The 19919-nt window shown below is 40.5% G+C and overlaps 2 protein-coding genes across 2 annotated transcripts in view; both read left to right on the top strand.

Annotated features, from left to right (window-relative positions):
- baiap2l1a (BAR/IMD domain containing adaptor protein 2 like 1a) overlaps nucleotides 1-8376 on the top strand; it is a 30700-nt gene extending 22324 nt beyond the window's left edge. Inside the window, exons 9-14 of the mRNA XM_072666685.1 lie at nucleotides 1049-1169; nucleotides 1371-1584; nucleotides 2985-3044; nucleotides 3174-3336; nucleotides 6509-6549; nucleotides 7450-8376. Coding sequence (XP_072522786.1) covers nucleotides 1049-1169; nucleotides 1371-1584; nucleotides 2985-3044; nucleotides 3174-3336; nucleotides 6509-6549; nucleotides 7450-7522 — 672 coding nt within the window. The 3' untranslated portion in view covers nucleotides 7523-8376. The remainder of the gene's footprint in view (nucleotides 1-1048; nucleotides 1170-1370; nucleotides 1585-2984; nucleotides 3045-3173; nucleotides 3337-6508; nucleotides 6550-7449) is intronic.
- A 6669-nt stretch (nucleotides 8377-15045) lies between these two features.
- Nucleotides 15046-19919, top strand: part of tecpr1a (tectonin beta-propeller repeat containing 1a) — a 22341-nt gene continuing 17467 nt past the window's right edge. The window contains exons 1-5 of the mRNA XM_072668110.1: nucleotides 15046-15178; nucleotides 17036-17268; nucleotides 17703-17885; nucleotides 18939-19061; nucleotides 19190-19312. Of these exons, the coding sequence (XP_072524211.1) occupies nucleotides 17044-17268; nucleotides 17703-17885; nucleotides 18939-19061; nucleotides 19190-19312 (654 nt within the window). The 5' untranslated portion in view covers nucleotides 15046-15178; nucleotides 17036-17043. The remainder of the gene's footprint in view (nucleotides 15179-17035; nucleotides 17269-17702; nucleotides 17886-18938; nucleotides 19062-19189; nucleotides 19313-19919) is intronic.

The raw sequence follows: 19919 nt of genomic DNA, 5'->3' as shown, positions 1-19919 counted from the left end.
TCAAAGTTGTATCCAAACATTTTACAAGGGAATGTAAGGGCAGCAGTTCACAACCTCAAGCAGAAGAGATGATTGATGATGCAAGAAGACAATGACCCAGAGCACAAAAGTAAATCATCTGAAGAATGTTTGAAAAAGATAAAGATTTCTGTTTTGGAAGTCAGTGTCCTGACCTTAGACCTCTCGAGATGCTGTAGCATGACCTGAAGAAGCCTGTACGTGCAAGGCGTTCTAGAAATATTGCAGAGGGGAATGGTCCAACATTCCTCCTCAACGTTGTGCGAATCTTATTTGCTGCTACACAAAAAGTTTAGTGGATGTGACTGCTGATTTATAGGGATCTAGCCTGCCCTGTGTATGACTTGGATAACGGCCAGACCACATTTTTAAGTAATCAATGCAGAAGGTGTCATTTACTTTTTCTAGTATGCACTGTGGACATTTTAATAGATTGCATTTGTCTGTAATTATAACCAAAAATCCAAGTATGTCCAAATGGTTCACTTACATTTTTGGCAACTGTGCCTGTCATGCTTTTGAATTTCAAGTTGCACTCTCCTGCTTAAACTAGCCTTCTTATTTCTCTTGCCTTTGAACGCATTATTATGCTCTCTGCTAGGTGTGTAAAAGCCAGGAGCTCACTTTTTATGTTCCACTGGTTTAATCATGTTAGACAAAAGCTGTCTCTCTTAACTGCATCACAAGTATTACAGATGGCTTTTGGGCTGTTTTCATTCTTCCAATTTAAGATTTGAGCTGCTTGTTAACTGTGTGTGTAAAATGTGCTTCACTGCCGCAGGTTGTGGAAAACGTCAATTTATGGAACCTCTAGAACAGTGGTGTAAATCCTTACCATTGTTAAAATAACCTTCAAAGTGGATCCCAGTTGGATATATACAGCCGATAACAGTTCATTTAAATATACCCTGATCGCCTGTCATCTGTCAGATTAGACCAGGACATCCCTCGTTGTCTGAAATGCATATCCAGTTTGGTTCTTAACATTTTGACACAGGTAGTGTTCTAATTACTAATTATTTGTTTTCAGAGTAATTCAGACTCTGTGATGCTGCCGCCAGCCCCAGTGGTGAAGGCCCAGATCAGTCCGCTGGCAAATATGTTCTCTCAGGAGCTGCCACGAAGCCCCCTCTCCCCGGAGCCTTACTCTGGCAAGTGACACCCCTTCTGTAATCACTTGTGTCTAATCAGTGTAATCATGCTTGCTGTGTAATCATTCGTTATGATGAGCCTCTCGCACAAATGGAAATTCCTGTAAGTTCATTACCAAATCCTTTAATTATGCTGTGTTTTTTTGGATCTGTACTTAAATGGAAAAAAAGAGAGTCCTTTGCTTATGTTGAAATCAACAGACCAAGACAGTCTCGAAGGCAATAGCCTATCCAGGTCTACGTCTGTGTCCAGCGGCATGAACATGCTAAAGAAGCTGCGAGTGCAGACCATCTTCCCACACACAGCTGGGAACAATGAGACCCTGCTCAGCTTCGATGATGGAGAGCTCATCACTTTGCTTATTCAGGAAGAAAGAGACGGCTGGCTCTATGGGGAGATGGAGAAAACCGGACAGTAAGTAATTTGCAGTGTTAGAATATGCATATGAACATTAATTTTTCTTTCATTGAGTGCAGTTTTTGTTATAAAAATGAAACTACATTATTATTATGTTTTATGCTATGAAGGTGTGTGATATCAGAGATGTGATCAAAGGAATAGTTTGACAAAAAAAAAAATAATAATAATAAAAAAATGTGTTTGTCAATTGTTTTTTTTTTTAGCTTAGAACAAGAGATAGGCTGACATTGCTAATGTGTTACTGGACTTAGACTGTCCCTAATCTCATTTTAGGAAATACATAGCGCATATGTTACTCTTTGATATGCTTTTTTAAGACTTGTCTATGTGGGATCCCCTCAGTGTTTGTAGTATATCAGATGTGTTGCACTCGCTTTCTTACTTACCTGTAAGATTGGAACGACTATACTGCATATACATGAATACGTAAGTGGAATGACTGGTTCTATGTTTCTTTTTGTCGATTTTAAACTCCTGATATGCGTACAAAAATTGCTGAGGCATGTTTGGTATGCCAGAGAGAGCTCTTGTCAGAGACGAGTAAATGTGCTGGTGCCTTAGGCCTAACGCATAACTAAGCCTGGTTAAACTGGACTTTTTTTTTTGTGTCATATTCAATATGTCTGTAGGTGTAATGGGGTTGATCAGCACAGATACTGCACTGTGCAGTATGTTTTGTTATGTAGTTATATAACAGTGTTCTAACACTATCATCAAAGCAATTTTATGTTAGGAAGATAAAAGTAATCTTAACACTACCATTAGCAAGCAATGATAATGGCTGTCATTATCAAAATCATCCTTGCGTTTACCACGCCAGCAAAAGCCCCTCTTTCAAAGCCATTATTTAAAGAGAAAGCGTCACTCTAATTGCTTGTGCTTTTTAAAAAATTATTTATTTCTTGGGTGTTAAAGAGGCCGGTTTTAATGAGCTCCTGTATTATTTCTCATCTCAGGTTAGGGAAAATTGTGTGGTGTGGGTACCACACGTCTAGCCAGGGTTCCTGTTTCTGTCAGAGGTTTGAACACACTTTCTCCTAGCACCCATTATGCTGTCATTACTGTTTTGAGAAATGAAATGTCTTTGTGTCTTGCAATTACAGACGCGCAGTTTTAAAGCCAGGCAGTTCAAAGTTAAGATCAACTGTCTGTATAAGACAGTTCCTAAGCAACCGAGTCTTAATGCATGTCTCCCACCGGCAGCACAACTGCACCTCTACAGTGACTCCCTTTTTTTCTCTGGAATAGTGGGAAGATTGAATCTTTTTAGCCTGATGTAAACTGTATTTATCACATGTGAATTATGAAAAGCGTGGAGCTGTACATGTCAGAGCAATTATTTTTTAAACTAAGGTTGTCGTCTTTTTGTTTTTTGTTTTGTTTTTCTCCCCCAGGAGAGGCTGGTTTCCATCGTCGTATTGCCGACCCTACAGCGAGCCCGTGATCGCAAATATGTAAGTGTTATTGTCTCACCGTTAAACTAGTGATTTTTTTTTTACATCGCCATGTCCAACACTTATTACATGGCTAGGGACAGAAATGCTCATTAGTGACGATACAGCCATGTTTATTTGTGTGGGCAGGGTTGAGACCCCTCTGCACAATCTAAATGTGGCAAATCTACCTGAGCGGCCAGTAGAAGTTGAGGAAGAAGAGGATGAGGAGGAAGACCAGCCTGTACTACTGCCTCCCCCTGACTACAGTGACTCATCCAGGAAGCCCTCCACCCCCTCTCCGCAGAACACGGTACAACCCACTCCTCCGCTCTTCTCCTTCTCTTCTCTCTCCAGTCTCCTCAGCTCCGTCTGATTTAAAAAGAAGAAAAGAGGAATAATCGAATCAACCCATCCTTGCTCTGACATCTGAAATGCAGACATTCTTAAAAAGTCTCAGCAACTGTTGCTTGGTTAGACAAACTTTACAGGCTGTTGTTGAAAGTCCTGTTCAGTTTAATGAGAATTTAGAAACCAAGGGTCAGTCAGAATACATAAATGTAGAGTGCACTTTATAGCAAAAGTATGTAGACACCTGGCAATCACACCTATGGGTTGTTGCCCCCCCCCCCTTGTGACTAGAATAGGCTTCACTATTCTGTAAAGGCTTTCTATAAGATTCTGGTTTCAGTGAGGTTAAGCACAGATGTTGATTAAGAAGGCCAGGCTCAGCAGAGTTGAGGTCCGGGCTCTGTGCAGGCCGCTCTTCCACACCATGTCTTTATGGACTACAGTCAGAAACTGGGAGGACATCACCAATTTTGGAATCATATTTGTATGCTGCAGAGCCCCTGACCATTATCCTCCTTCACTTTACTGTTGGCACTCTGCAGTCCGGTCAGTAGTGTTCTGCTGGCATCCACCAAACCATGATTCATTAATCAGACTACATGGCCTGCTGCCTCATTGGCACAATCAATCTCCTGTAGCTTCTTTTGCTACAGCAGAGCTAAATGAGTCTGTTACTGAAGGTGCTCTGCTGCTTGACCAGCAAGTCATGGAGGGGGTGTGATGTATTGTACTTTTAAGTACCTCAAAACCAACCAGAGAGCAGCCCTAGACTGAGCCAGGCTTCTTGATCGGTATGCTGGAAAGGTTATAGCACTCTCACTCTTCAATATTTTGCTGCAAACACCTAAGGAACCTGAGCTTCCTCAGGAAGTAGTGGCTGCTTGTGCACTCCGCCTTGGTGTTGACCTTCTAGTCCAGCTTGTTGTTGAGATGATGGACTATTGTGCGTGATGATGCTGAAATGATGTATTGTGCAGCCACGTTTGTATGTGTCTACCAGTTCCACCCCCTGACCCATGATTGTATTAGGACTGCTGCTGTGTTCTCCTTCTTTCTGAAGTCCACCACCATTTCCTTGGTCTTGGCCACAGAGCTCTTTAACAGTAGAACAGATCATACTAGTGATTGTTTGTGGAGATTGCTAGGCTATGTGCTTCTCCTGTTAGCAAAGGTATGAAAGGTTGTCCACATACTTTTGTCTATACAGTGTATGTTATTCATTTTAGATGATATGTAGAGTGGCAAATTCTGTGTTACTTACAACATTCCTGTTTTCAGTTATGTACAACAACTACAGTCTGACAGTGATTGTAAAACAGGAAATCCAGCATTTGTGTCTCTAAACAGATATTTTGTAGAGCTGGTCCAACCTCGTGACAGTTGCTACACGTGAACGTGTTCACCAGCAGGGGATGGATAGCTCAGCTGCCTTTTAAAACCGAGGTGCTTTTCAGTGCTGAAAGCTCCCCGGCATAGAGGTCCTCTGTTTAGCGCCGCTTCTCCGTGGGCTTTAATGTCCTGTGCGTCTGCATACAAAGCAGGGAATGTCGTCAGTTCCAGGGCACGGACGGGCCCTCCCCGGCAGGTCGAGTTTCCCCTCTGGGGATGAACCTGAATCCCAGTTCGCCCTCCTTCTCCACAGGTGCACAAACAGAAGCCAGTCCTAAAGCAGACAGTCTATGCTCTACACTCTCTCTCCCTCTCTCTCTCTCTCTCTCTCTCTCCATCTCTCTGTCGCGCTCTCCCTCTGTCTTTTTCTCTTCATACACCGGTAACCTGCCGTTGAGATTGCATTGAAAGCTGAAAGGATTCAACATGTGAGGAACAGATGAAAAGAAGCTGGACGTAGCATGAAGGGTAAAAAGAAACAAGCCGCAATAACGTAACCTTTGTTCTTGCCAGGGGGACAAAAGAATACTAAGCATTACTGTCATTGTGTCAAATAAAAAAAGACATGTGAAAAATGCTCCCTGCCTGGTTTGCACTCAACATGTGGGGAGGGGAGGAGGGAAGACGGGAGGGATGTACGGTAGATTCCAGCACATCAACAGCTCCAGTGTAAAGTACACATAGACAGACTTGCTGTCTCAGGGAAGAAATGAGCTAGTAATCAAGCTGAAGCTGCAGGTCCAGGTCATGTGTTGTCATGTGACAGTAGATGTTTGGGGGGCAATCCTAAAAATTAAGATTCCAAAAATGATTTCTTTGGGAGCAATGCCATAGAGGTACTACCTGTGGGTGGTTCTCGTCCCATTTCCTTAAATAAATGATATTTGTGAGGTTTGAAGAAACTGTAAATTGTAGACCAGGGCTACCCAGATATGTACAATGGGCCAAAAAGGGCCAACAAGACAAAAAATCAGTAAAGAAGTCTAGCAATAAAGAAGGTCTTACACTGTATTTTGTTATGAAAATATACAGTACACACTTCCAGTCCAAAAATATTTTGTTCCCTCACTGGGTGAGGGGTTGGATTTAGAGTAGCTTTCTGGCAGGCCAAATCAAATATCTTCATGGATTCTTTGGCCCAAGAGCCACAGTTTGGGCAGCCCTTTTTTTATTCCTTTTTCTTTTTTGTTTGTTTGTTTCATCCAAGAACCATTAATGAACCTGATGCTGGTGTGCCCCCTAGAGGAAATTCTCTCTAAAGCTGGCCTTGATCTCACACCCAAAGTTTCCCCAATGTTGTCACTTTGTTTACCTCCTTGTTATGCAGCTTGTCTCGTCCATCATTGACGAGCCTTTCTGAGCTTAGAAACTCTAACCACGTAGTGGCATTCACAGTTTGGTTATGAAAAGTATAGTCTTGAAAACCAGGTACATCAGAGCAATAGAATTTGAAGTTGGGATTGTCAGCATGAAAATGAAGTGAGGTAGTGTTTCACAATCACCAAGATTTCCTATAATTAGATCATGGAACGTTTTGCGCGTCCCAGCCTCAGCTGGGCGCTTTAGGATCGAGAACAATGAATTCATATCCTAATCCAACCAGTCTGGCAGGGTGGCTCTGCGTAGTCCGTACTTAGCTGAGGATCAGCACAGAAAAGTAATGTCATGTTCTGCTACTAGAGGGCCTGCTATTGACCTGCTAATAGTTTTGATTTTTCTTTTTGTTTTCCGTTTGTTTGCAACAGGTGTCTTTGCCAAACGGTACTTCCATGCCTCCCTTTCTTGGGTGAGTAACACTAGATCCAGCAGAATGACCTTAAAACGTAGCTGCTACAATCTGATTTAGGGTATTAAATATTTTCCTCCCTTCCTTTTGCTGAGATGTGTTTGGTATCTAAAGTTTGCTTCTTTAGTTTTGCACTGGAGCTACACGAGGACGAAGCACATTGTAGATATTGTCCATATATTGTCAATACTTGAACACGGACCAACTGCTTGTTGTAGTACAAAGGCAATAGCCCTGTTTCATGGGCAGCAAACATTGCTAGTTTGCAAGTGCTAAGAGTAGTTATGACAGCACCAATCTGGCATTGCTAATCCATTTTGCTAAGGTCCTTCTCCATTTTGATACTACATGGACGTTAAGAAGGGTTTCTCTTATTTCTGTAACATTGCCATTTTGTAGCACAATTTATATGAAAACATATTGCCCTACCCAAGTAATGGAAGCTTATTATCAGCAGGTTAGCATATTACTAATTACTTAGCTAAATCATCACACTTATCTCTTGTCTTACACTATGTTGGGTTGATTGGTAATATAAACAAATAGGTTTGTTTGTAGTTTCTGTCACTGTATGGCATACTGTTTTGGCAACTGTGTTTTAGCCATGTTTATAAAGGACCACATGCCAAACAGGGTCACAAACCACATAAGAAAGTCTATTTGAGATTTTGAGATGTGTAATTGAGACATTGCGGTTGCACTGTGCTAATCTGGTGGCTGTAAGCTTCCATTGCTTGTTGGCTACATTAGTCTCTTAGCTCCAGCGTACCACCAAATCTTTTGTGGCTGCGTTGATTTGCATTAGAGGTCAGAAGAAAACTGCCATTTTATTTTAAACCAAGCCATCACTTTAAGTTGTTCTACCTAATAATTGACCTTAATACCTCCATTCCTTCTCAGAGGTGGGAATCCCTTTGCTACAGTCAGACTACGGCCCACAATTACAAATGACAGATCTGCACCAGTCATCTAATGCCACACTACACAAGACTTGACCTGGACTTGGGCCTCGTCTTCATTTTGATTCCTCATTTCCAGCTACTTGGGCTGCAGTTTTGAAAGAAAAACACTGGAAAGGGCTTAATTACAGCTGTTAACTGTACGTTTTTAGAACTAAACACAACCACACATGCCCATTTTAACACGAGATACGATATGAATTAAATGTGGTTCTTATCTGTCATTTTGCTGGGTTGGCTTTGCATTAGATCCTAGTTCAGAAACCGAATCACTTTGTAGTCCAAAACTCTTTCCTTATGTTGTGTCCCATATAAAATGTAATGTTTGACCATATTGGTCCTTCTGGCTGTTAAACCGTGAGAACTGCTACTGTTTTTAATCTGGCTTCATTCGTTAGAAGGAACGATAGTCGCCACTGTTTAAGGCCAAAACATGGAGCACTGAAGTCTAGAATTTTGAATGTCTGTTTAAAGCATTTTGTTGTAGAAATTAGGATAAACTATATGAGGCAGAGATTTGAATTTACTTAGCTAGATGAATGTATTCTGTCTGGTAGAAGAAGATACTCGTTTTTCCTTCAACACTTTTCAGAAGAGAGAACTATAGAGGCACACGAGTATAATACCGGTAAATACACTGTCTCTGCCTGGGTGCCTAGTCAGAAACAAATGTGCAGCCTCGTTCCTAAACTACCAGTGTCAGGATACTGATGTGGGGGCCTTCCTTGTTTGTTGTTAGATATGTGTATATTTTATTTACTCTTGTTTAAATATATATGGGGTAACGTTTTTTTAGCCTGTTGCGACATTGATTCTTTGTGCTATTTTCTGTCAAACATGATGCTGGAATAAAAGATATTGGTTTTCATACTGTTGTTTTGTCAACATTCACTTTGCAGTGGTCCTAATCACTTATTCATCACTTATTGTAGTTTAATAAATACATTTCATTTAACCAAAATGTTTCATTTAAGCAATGTGTCAGTAACCATTAATTTGATAAATTTGAATGATTCCATTATGATGAAGAAAGAATAGAAAAATGATGATAAATGTTGCAGTTCACTTGAAATTTACATTTGAACAAATAAAAAATTTTAAAATGATTTTAGCAATGTAGTTAAACCGAAATCTCAAAATAGATGGTGTACATGTTCAGTTATTTAATTATTTTCAATCGAGTATATCAGAATTAACTGAAAATCATTTATTCTTGTATATCAGAATGAAACTATTTGGCTACTGCAGGAGAATATGGAAGCAAGGCTTAAAAGACTAAAAGCTAACGCAAGCCAAACAGGTAAGGCATCGCTCAGAGAAGAATTGACCGGAAACATAATCATGCAGGTAAGTGCATGAAGCCTTGGGACAACGAAGCGATAAGTGAAGCTGGTGGGTATTGATGCTAGGCTAAAAGCTGGCCCTGGCATATCCTACTACGATCTCTTCAGGTAGTTAACAGCAAGGACTGCTGACTGGAAACTATGAGGAGCAAGAGAGGACGGCTAAACTTTCTGGTAAGACTATGCTGTGCTACGCAGCGTCTGTACGATGTAAACTGGCCAATAAAAGTGGAGGTTATCTTACATATTCATTTATCTATCTGTCTAGCGATCTTGATCTTCACAGGCTCTCCATGAAAGTAAAATCAGCCAAACACAAAATAACAGGGTTGTCTTTTTCACCTCAAACAAAGTCATAGTTCAAACTTTATAGGTCAAAGAAGAGCTTAAATACTTAATACATGCATTTTATGGCACCTTTTATCTCTTTCTCGTCCTCTGCATGAAAGCGAGACATGATCATATATTCCAGTAAGGTTTATTCAGAAACATGGAGGCTAGGCTGAAACGCACTTATGACTTACCTGCAAGCTTTGTCAAGATTGTACTTCTCAGAGGTGTGATCACACTCATTCAGGCTTTCTGACCTGTGTGCCTCCATCACTCAGTGTCCTCTCTGAGTCTCTAGTGATGGTGGTAAACCCGTCTGTCTTTCTCACTGTTTGAAGAAAAGAAAATGGTAACCTGTCCACACCCTGACCCTGGTCTTCAACACATCTCTTCAGCTCAGATACAGAGTTGGAGTTTACAGTTCTTATAGTTATTTAAAATGGCTTGGCCTCTTCGCCCTAAATGTAGTTGATCCACTCAGTCATGTTTGGTGTACAAAGCTTGCTTCTTTAATTAGGTACTTGAGCTATGAGGCTAAAGTAGCTAGCAAGTACTGGAAGCTTATCGTCCCCAATTAGTACTGTGCAACTTGGGAACATACTTCATATTGTGTTGTTAAGTAATCTCAAATAGACTTGCTTCTGTGGATTCCTGTACTATGATATACTGTTGCCTGTAAGCATTTACAAAAGGCAGACCATTTATATTATATATAATTAATGATATTAATTATGAAAAGAAGATTTAGCCTAAAATGACATGAGAGAGTCCTATCTGAGTTACTAGTAAAGACTCAAATTTAAGATCTCTTGGTCTAATTTTTTATTTTTAGTAGAAAATCTCATTTCTTAACTACAAAAGTTTTACTAGTAATAATTTCAGATCAACAGATCTATAAACAGAGCTATGCTTTGAGGTTATTCTGCTGTATCTAGTGTTACTCACCCAAGAAAGGGAGGCATGGAAGTACCGTTTGGCAAAGACACCTGATGCAAACAAAAAGAAAAAGTCTATTACTATTAGCAGTTCAATTGCAGGCCCCTAGTAGCAGAACATGACATTACTATTCTGTGCTGATCCTCTGATATGTACATCTTTAATGTAATTTGGACTAGTATTGTTTACTAGTAAAAACTCCAGTTAGATTTATATAATAATTTTTTTTTTGTACAAGTAAAATATTCTTAAAGTCCAGGTCTACATATCCGTAAATGAATTCTGACTCGTAAACATGCTAATTCAAGATGTCTCAAGATGTAGTTTTGATTAGTTGTATTGTGCATTTAGGAACAGTATGGTTATATATATATATATATATGTATATATGTATATATGTATATGTATATATAATATGATGTTCTGAATAGTAACAAGATTGATTTCTGAAACCAGTTTTTACTAGTCAGAAATACATTGTAAATATCTGGAACTTAAGTTTCTACTAGTTAAAAACATAATTACACATATCTGTAACTTTTATTAGTAAAAATTTACTTAGAGATAGGAGAGAGTGAGTGAGTGAGAGAGTGAAATTCCTTGTAAATTTAATCCTGGTGATGCAACTAGTCAGTGTGACTTCTTAGATTTGTTGATCTAATTTTACTACTAGTAAATGTTTTATGGTTGATCTCTAAAATGAGAGTTTCTACTAGTAAAAACTGCATTACAGAGATGCTGACTTTGAGTTTTTACTAGTTAAAGCTGAGTTAGGCTGGTGTGAATGTAGGCTAAAATGGTTTACCATGAATATGGCCTTCTCTGACTTTCCTAGCAATACAATTAGCTTTGTTCCGTTTCTGTAGACCCTTTATTTTATTAGCAAGGCTATCACGTTTATATAAAGGATTCTTTTCAGTCGTGCCAGCCACAAAAGACAAAGGTGTTGGAGGTCAGCTGGAGCTCTGGAGTCTGACCTGCATGAAAATATAGTTTGAATGGAGTTGTTTATTTATTTATTTATTTATTTATTGATAACATGCCCTCCATATATTTGACCTTTCCCTAAAAAAAATGTTTACTTAACATAAAAACAAAAACAATTTTCCCCACAGCATCCATTCATGCTGTTATTCACGTAAATTAGAGTTTAAAAAGCAGACCTGGGATAAGACACTACACTCACCTGCACCTCCTGTTTCACCTTTTGCTTTTCTTTCTGTGATCAGGGTCTGTTTGCTGTAACCAAGTGCATCATTTTGTTGTACACCTTAGGGCTATTTTGTAATTACCACTGATTTTAAACAAGGATATGAGAGACAACGAGTTCTTCAGTTCAGAAAATAACAGATACAGTTTGGTTGTAGGTTTTTACGTACACTCATTATAGACCATGTTAGCCATGTTTTTTTTTATTTCTTTAAAAAAAATATTTTTTTTTACTGCAGCAAATTTAGCACACAGTCATTTGTTTGGAGGTTATATGAAAATCAGCACAAGGATACATGCACTCACTTATTATTAATTAAGATTATTAATTGAATGGGTCTGAAAGTTCCAAAATGTCTTTTAACTTGCCAAGGCCTCTTAGTGAGTATGACTGGCTACAGCTGGTGGCTTCTCTGTGCCCACGCAAACCATATTTGTTTGACTGGATTGATAAACACGCAGACTGATGGGTCGGATAATCTTAGATTTACACAGAGGCATTTAGAGACCACTGCAGATTCCATGTTTGTAATCAGGATCTGTAGTCACTCTGTGACAGTTTGGGTCTTTTTTCCAGATTTCTAAGGTTCAGATGGTCAGGAACAACCTAAGACCCACCAAAGACACAGGAACACCAGTGTCCTTGTCTATGGTCAATCTAGTTTTACATCATCATGAACTGAGAACTTTCTTTGAAATCAACACCTTCAAGTTAGAAGAAAGCAAAAACTGCCAAAAACTTTTTTGGTCAAGGAGCAACTTGCTGAGGAACATTTTATCCCAATATTAGGTGTGCTGTGTTTGTGTGTATGTATGTTGTTGACCTAGTTTTTTTATGCCAGAAAAAAACTAATTCTAATAAAGATGTATGTTGCCCATTTTAATTAAGGACGTTCATCTACCTGTATCTATTATTCTAAAAGTTTTATTTTTAATATTAGATATTCTACATGACAAAATAACAACTAATAACATATATATATATACAGCACTTTGACCTAGCAAGATTAGAAAACGATTCAATTGAGAAAGGATAAATTATTATTTTTCATAAACCCCATAATGCAAAACAAATAAATTGCTTTAAAAAATAGTTTTAACCCTTTTGTAAGGAAGTTTTAGCTACCTGTAATGGTCAACCCAGAGTGAGATCTTGCACTTGTAACATTTTTGAATTTCTTGACCATTTAAGGTGGAATGGAAGATTCCTGCATTTTAGAGATGCGCTGTATGTTGTGGGAAGACTCCTCAGTAGAACTGAAGCTGAATGGGGCTGTACTTGCAAAAGGGTTAAGCCCATTTGCTCTATGCATAGACCATCAACATCTTTCCTCCAGGGTAGTTTGTTCTGTGCTGCCATCACCAGTTCTCTCCAGCCTAGACCAAATGTCTGACATCTGCTTCAGGGCCTGTGAAACAGTGTTGACCTAAGGTTTCAGTTAAACAGAGGTTTTTGGAAAGTTTTGTGCCAAAAAAGAAATTGTTAGGCTAAAACTGCAGTGTCCCCAATCTGGCTGCAACATCTTCCCATATTAGCACAAACTCCTCCTAACTTACATACCTCTTACAGACCTCACTGAGCACCTTCATCCCCACTGTACTTGTGGCTTCTTCAAATGAAATCTTCTGGCACTGGCCCTCTTGCAGTCCCACGCACAAGACTAGCAGTTGGCGGCAGATCATTTAGTGCTGCTGCTCCTAAAGGCTGGAACTCTGTGCCACAATCGCTTAATGATGTCCTCTGTGCTCTCTTCCTTTAAAGCTCAGTCTTTCTTCTAGTTGTATGGCAACCCTTCCGAATGGAGGAGACTTTGTACCAGAGATTGATTGACCATTATAGAAAATGTCTAATTGAGGTCAATTTCCGAAAATTCCAGCTATTAGGGCTTAGGGTCTCCTAATTTTTCTTCTCATTTTCTATTCTATTCTATTTCTTTTCTATTCATGACATTTTACATAGATTATTCTTTAAAGACTTTTCTTCAGTTTTATTTGTTTATGTATTTTAACTCATACATAACGGCCATACGTGTTATATGATGTTGATAATGATAAAAAAAGTAGTAAATCTGAAAGAAAAGCAAACATCAGTCCAGTTGTAGTTCATGAAAATGGTCTTGTGAGTCCTCTGTACCTTCACCTTGCTTAACATACAGACCAAAAGGCCTTGTCTCTGCATTCAGTGGTTCTGCAGTATTTCCTTTTATCAGTAAGCTTATTATACATCGTTCTATTCAACTGGTGGTGAGAAAAATGACTGGAGCAAATTAAACCATGGGAACTTTTCCCTCTGTGCACATGGATACACAGACAGAGGCAGTGTAGTAACAGAATACAGGATAGTAACAGAATACAGTCATTTGGAGAAAGTTAGGACACCTCATGAAAACCTTTGTCCTATATTTTTAAATATATGTATTTATTTAGAATAATGTAGTTTAAACATCATGTGTAAAATGTCATTAATAGTAATGCAATGTTCTTGTGAGGAAAAGGTTAAACACCCCATGCCTTAATAGCTGGTATTCCCCTGTTGGCTGGGGTTTCCTATAATGATCTACCAGTCTCTGACAGCAACTGGGAGAATGTGTTTCCCACTCCTCCATGCAGAATTCCTTCAGCTGAAAAGATAAGGAACATTTAACCCAATATCAAGTGAAACCATTATTACCTCTGGTATCTTCGGATTTCCCACTAGAAATAACGACTCGAGGGGTGTTTATGTGCACCGTCCATGTTGGGCAATCATATTTGCCATATTCATTCCGGTAGCACTCCAAGACATAAAATGTTGGGTAAACATTTCGTGATAAATGGACCAATAAAGAGAATCTAGAACAAATCGATATTGGGCTATCGATAACAGGGTTGTGGGTTCGATTCCCGGGCTTGGCAGGCTGCCACTGTTGGGCCCTTGAGCAAGGCCCTTTACCCTCTCTGCTCCCCGGGCACTGGAGTTGGCTGCCCACCGCTCTGGGTGTGTGTGTGTACTCACTGCCCCTAGTTCACTAGTGTGTGAGTGTGTGTTCACTACCACAGATGGGTTAAATGCGGAGGACACATTTCGCTGTACAGTGCAAATACGTGCACCTTTACATGAGAAATGGCGGCCAATGTAGCTAGCTAACGTTATTAGCAGGGTAATGATTCTTTATGGATAGACGGATAAACAGCAGAGTTGTAAAGCACGTTAAATGCCCAGATTTTACAGCTATTTCTGAATTTCCCACTAAAAATAGCTGGGTTTGCTTCATGAGGACGTGAGATCGTGTGTGGTATTTGGTGTCAACATGGTTTCAGGTGTATTTTTAGGTAAAGCTTTTCTTTTGGCTTTATTTGAATAAATATATTTTAAAAACACATTTTTAACAGGTAATCAGTCATCTGTAAGGCAATGAAAGTTTTATAGTAACTAATAATCCTGGCTATAATGGCAAATCATTTGGAGCTGTTTTACTAAGCAGTCTGTGTATGTGGCAGCTTACTTTACACTAATGCAAGGGCTCCAAAAATATAACTATCCATATTTTAGGTGCTCTATGTAAAATGGTTAGCTCTGGTAGCTAGATCTTACACTGTTAAAATCGGGATATTTCACTAAACCGATAGGGGAACCCTTTCTGATGCTATATCCCTATATTGACCTGGGTGGTCTTGTGGTTGTCCCGGTGTGAGAGTTTCGGAGCTTCAGCGCCATCTGCAGTTGAAAGCCCGCCTAACAGCTCCAATCACTTCCTCCTTGGGATCAGAGAGGTGGGAATGTAAACAGTGGGCATGAACGTGGATTTACGAGGCTGCTTCAGGAACCTCAGCACCTGCAGTGAATACACCGTATGAAGGGGGAGGGTTAAGGTAAGTAAACTGGTAGAAATGTTCAGAAATCCCCTGTTAATGTTCGCCTTTGCTCAAAGCTGAACGTTAGCCACTCCCAGCTTGGGTTCAGCGCGCTGCTAAGTTGCTAGCTAGCTAAGTTAGCTGGCTGACGGTCCCTGTCATTCATTTGGGTAAGCAGGGGCGCTGACATGTTGAATGAAAGTGTGCTTTCCGGCAGGAAAACCACGCCTGGGTTTTAAATGTGATCTTCTCTTTCTTTATAGCTATGACAGCGCCAGTGTCGGAGTGCTAGCTAGCCAGAACTGCCGGTGTGTTAAGCGGGATGAAGGCGGCGAGCAGAGACTGCGGTGTATTAGTCATGCATTAAGACCACATGTAAACAACAGACGGTCGGCTCATATTCTCACCCTTTATTTGCAGGTTTTAGGCATGGGGTAGATAGCCGATGTTTCTGTGCTGAGCTGAGGTTAGACTGAGCCTTTTGCTGAAGGTGTTTTGGTCAAGATTTTAATGTAAACAAACTACCAGGCTGAGAGAGAGAGAGAGAGAGAGAGAGAGAGAGAGAGAGAGAGAGAGAGAGAGAGAGGCCCTCTTGACAGAGGAACAGTGACGAGAATCAGTTTGGGTTTATGTCAGGTAGCTACTAGCATTAAGTATTAAGGTAGAAAAATATTATTTAGAGACTTAAAATGTTCCCTCCATTTCATAAATCATTCCCTCAGTTGAATAAATTGTTCCTCAGTTGAATAAGTTGTCCCCTCAGTTGAACAAGTCGTCCCCTCAGTTGAACAAGTCGTCCCCTCAGTTGAACAAGTCGTCCCCTCAGTTGAACAAGTCGTCCCCTCAGTTGAACAAGTCGTCCCCTCCGTTGAACAAGTCGTCCCCTCCGTTGAACAAGTCGTCCCCTCGTTCCCTCTGTTGAATAAGTCGTCCCCTCTGTGAAATAAGTCGTCCCCTCTGTGAAATAAGTCGTCCCCTCTGTGAAATAAGTCGTCCCCTCTGTGAAATAAGTCGTCCCCTCTGTGAAATAAGTCGTCCCCTCAGTTGAACAAGTCGTCCCCTCAGTTGAACAAGTCGTCCCCTCAGTTGAACAAGTCGTCCCCTCAGTTGAACAAGTCGTCCCCTCAGTTGAACAAGTCGTCCCCTCCGTTGAACAAGTCGTCCCCTCGTTCCCTCTGTTGAATAAGTCGTCCCCTCTGTGAAATAAGTCGTCCCCTCTGTGAAATAAGTCGTCCCCTCTGTGAAATAAGTCGTCCCCTCTGTGAAATAAGTCGTCCCCTCAGTTGAACAAGTCGTCCCCTCAGTTGAACAAGTCGTCCCCTCAGTTGAACAAGTCGTCCCCTCAGTTGAACAAGTCGTCCCCTCAGTTGAACAAGTCGTCCCCTCCGTTGAATAAGTCGTTCCCCTCAGTTAAATAAATTGTTCCTCTAAATTAAGGGAACAATTTATTAAACTTAATTAAATTATTGATAGAACAATTTATTAAACTGGGGGGAAAAATAGGGAATTGTTAAATTGAGGGAATAGATTGTAAAACTAAGGGAGTTATTTATTAAAATGGAAGAATAGATTGTTAAACTGAGAGACCGATTTAATGAGTTACGAGAACAAAAAACTAAGGGAAGATTTGTTCAATCAAGTGAATTATTGAAAAAACTGAACTAATTGTTAAATTGATCTATTAATTTATTAATTATTTAGTAGTTTATTATTTACTACTACTACACTGTAAGATCTAAACCATAGGTAGCTAAACCAGATTCAGTACTGGTCTAGCTGCTTGGTACACACCTTTTGTGTTTTGCCTTGAACTGTTGAATAAGCCTTGAGGGTGTTTGTAAAGTCCCTAAGGAAGTGACTGTGTCTGTGCTGCAGTGTGCACCATGCCTAGCTCCCTCCTGTGGGCGGTAGATGTGTATGGGAGGGTGTACAGCCTGTCCACAGCAGGGCAGCAGTGGGAGCAGTGCCGCCATGCCCATCTGGAGTTCAAGCGGGTCTCGGCTCTGCAGCACTGCTGCTGGGGCATCGCCTGCGACCACCACATCTACCTGAACGTCCATGCCAGCGACGTCCCCATCCGGTACCAAGAAGAGACCTATGAGAATCAGGTACCCCTTAGGCAGGCCTTTAAAAGGATAGTGTGTGGACCAGAGGGTCATCACTTCTGGTTCTGGAAAGCCAAAGCCCAGCACAGTTCTCTGACTCCCTGCTCTCATACACCAACTACACCTGCTGAGCCAAATCTGGTGTGTTTGGACAGGGAAAGGGGCACACTATGCTGGACAGCACCTTCCAGGGCCAGATTTGATGATCAGTGATGAAGACTTACAAAGAGAAGCATGTGTAGCAAAGAAATGAGCGAATGTGTGCATTCAGTGTATTATTGCTGAATTATATCACATCTATCTAATCCAATTAAATGATGGTGAAATATGAGTTGGATTAAATTGTTTCCTAAAGAATCAGAGTGAAATGTGAGGTGAAGGATCAACACACCTAATAGTAAACCCTGTTTGTCTGGTGTGGTGGTGTTTGGTGGCAGCGGTGGAACCCCGTCGATGGCTTCTCGGATCGACTGTTGCCTAGTGACCGTTGGCAATGGAGCGATGTGACGGGGCTGCAGCATCAGCCGCTAGACAGTTTCCAGCTTCCCTCAGAAAACTGGGAGTGGGAAGCAGACTGGTATGTGGATGAAAACTTTGGAGGAGATCCCACAGAGAAAGGGGTGAGTGGAAGTGCCTGTTCAGTATCACTTTAGTCAGTTCTTCCCATCCTACTATAAATTTATGGTGGGCGAAAAGAACTGCACATACAGTGTTCCTCAGTACGCATCTCATACCCTGATGTTTAGCAGCTCTTCTGGTTGTTTTTGAAGGAGTCTCTCTCTTCTTTTTTTGGGGATAACCACACAAACGACTTGTTCTGCCAATTAGACAATGCACCATGCCACACTGCTTACCAAGTGTGTGGCAGGAGTGTGGAGGAGTGATGAAGTTCAGGGGATGTCATGGCAACACAGTCACCAGATTTAGACGCCTTTGAGAACTTGGTGGACGGTGGTGGGAGATAATAATAAAATGCAGATATTTTAGTGCAGTAGGCTAATGTCACCTAATCATTCTGCTCTTGAACCAAAACTAATGGTTTGAAAGCAGCCAAATTTTCACTATCTACTCGGGGTGTAATGGTGCGGTAGTTCAGTTCATCGAGAAAAAGCAGCGAAACCCATCATATACATTTCCCCATAAGACTAATCTAGGTTTTTCATTTATTTTGATCAGACTGTGTGCAAGTTGCACACCTTGTGTCATATAGCACCCCCTTGAGTTAGCCAGTCAACCCTGTAGTATGTGTAAACTTAAGCATGTTGGATGCGTTTCCACACACACACATTACAACAGTCCAACAATGGCAAAACACCTTCCTCACCTGATCTAGGGCTGTGCATTTTCAAGAACCTGACGATACATTAAGTCTCACAATACAGACCACACAATTCAATTGATTGTGATATATTGTGATATTTTATACAAAGCAATATATTGCCTTAATAAAAATATATATATATTTCTTTTTGTGTGCATCATTACAAAAATAAATAACATTTAGTAAGTGTTTTTTATTGACTACCAGTGTATTAGAATTGGGTATGTAGACAGACAAAAAATGCTTTGTTAAAAAAAAAATGTATGAGGTTTTAAAATATCATAATTAAAACTGCCATCCAATCACTGCTGATTATTTTAGAGTATTTAGCTCATTGTCTCCATGTTTCCAGGGCTGGACATATGCCATTGATTTTCCAGCCACTTACACCAAAGACAAGAAGTGGAACTCCTGTGTACGTCGTCGCAGATGGATACGCTACAGGAGATACAAGTCACAAGACACATGGGCTAAGGTGTGTGTACTGGTGGGAAAGAACCTCCTGTGTAATATTTAATAGAATATTTTCTATAAGTTGACATTCCTTTGGCTCATTGGAATCTGTGTTTGTGTGTGTTTGGGGGGGTGTGTGTCTGTCCTTAGATCCCCTCAGAGCAGAGTGGCTCTCTGCCTGACCCATTTAATGACATAAGCTGTGGTGGTTGGGAGATCACCGAGGAGCCTAGAGGACATCTGTCTTTGTGGGCCGTCTCTCTGCAGGGGAAGGTCAGCTCTGACTCCTGTTTTTAACCTTTGTGCTTGTTAATCACGTGTATATCAACATTTCTGATACTGTCAGGTAAGTAGGAGGTACTCTGAAAATGAAAATAATTGATGCTTGGAAAGTAGGAAAAGGCTAGGGAAGACAGCAAAGTGTTTTTGACTGTGGTGGCACCTGTGCAAATATGACCTTCATAAAAGAGTCATCAGAAAAAAGCCTTCTTTTTGCTTTTGCCAGCAATAAGCAAAGGTAGGTTTGGGGGAAAAAGGGAATTCTATGAAATCTCTTCAACTCTAAACATGGGGTGGATCGATCATGCTTTGGGCTTGTGTTGCAGCCACTGGGATGGGGAACGTTTCACTGGTGGAGGGAAGAATGGATTCAATTGAGTAGCAGCTAATTCTGGACGAAAACCTTTACACCATGTGTAAAAATAAAAAGCTTAGGAGGTATACGCTGGAGTTTTGCCATGGCCCTTACAGTCCCCCAACCTGAGCGTCATAGAAAATCTGTGGCTAGACCATCAAGAATTGAAATGACACTTATAAGACTCTTATCTAGATAGGAAAAGCATTTACAAGCTGTGAAACTTGCCAAAAAGGGTGGTTGAGT

This window comes from Salminus brasiliensis, chromosome 22 (assembly GCF_030463535.1).
Source record: "Salminus brasiliensis chromosome 22, fSalBra1.hap2, whole genome shotgun sequence".
Taxonomy (NCBI): domain Eukaryota; kingdom Metazoa; phylum Chordata; class Actinopteri; order Characiformes; family Bryconidae; genus Salminus; species Salminus brasiliensis.
The sequence above is the reverse complement of the archived record's forward strand: the minus strand, read 5'-3'. Positions and strand labels throughout refer to the sequence as shown.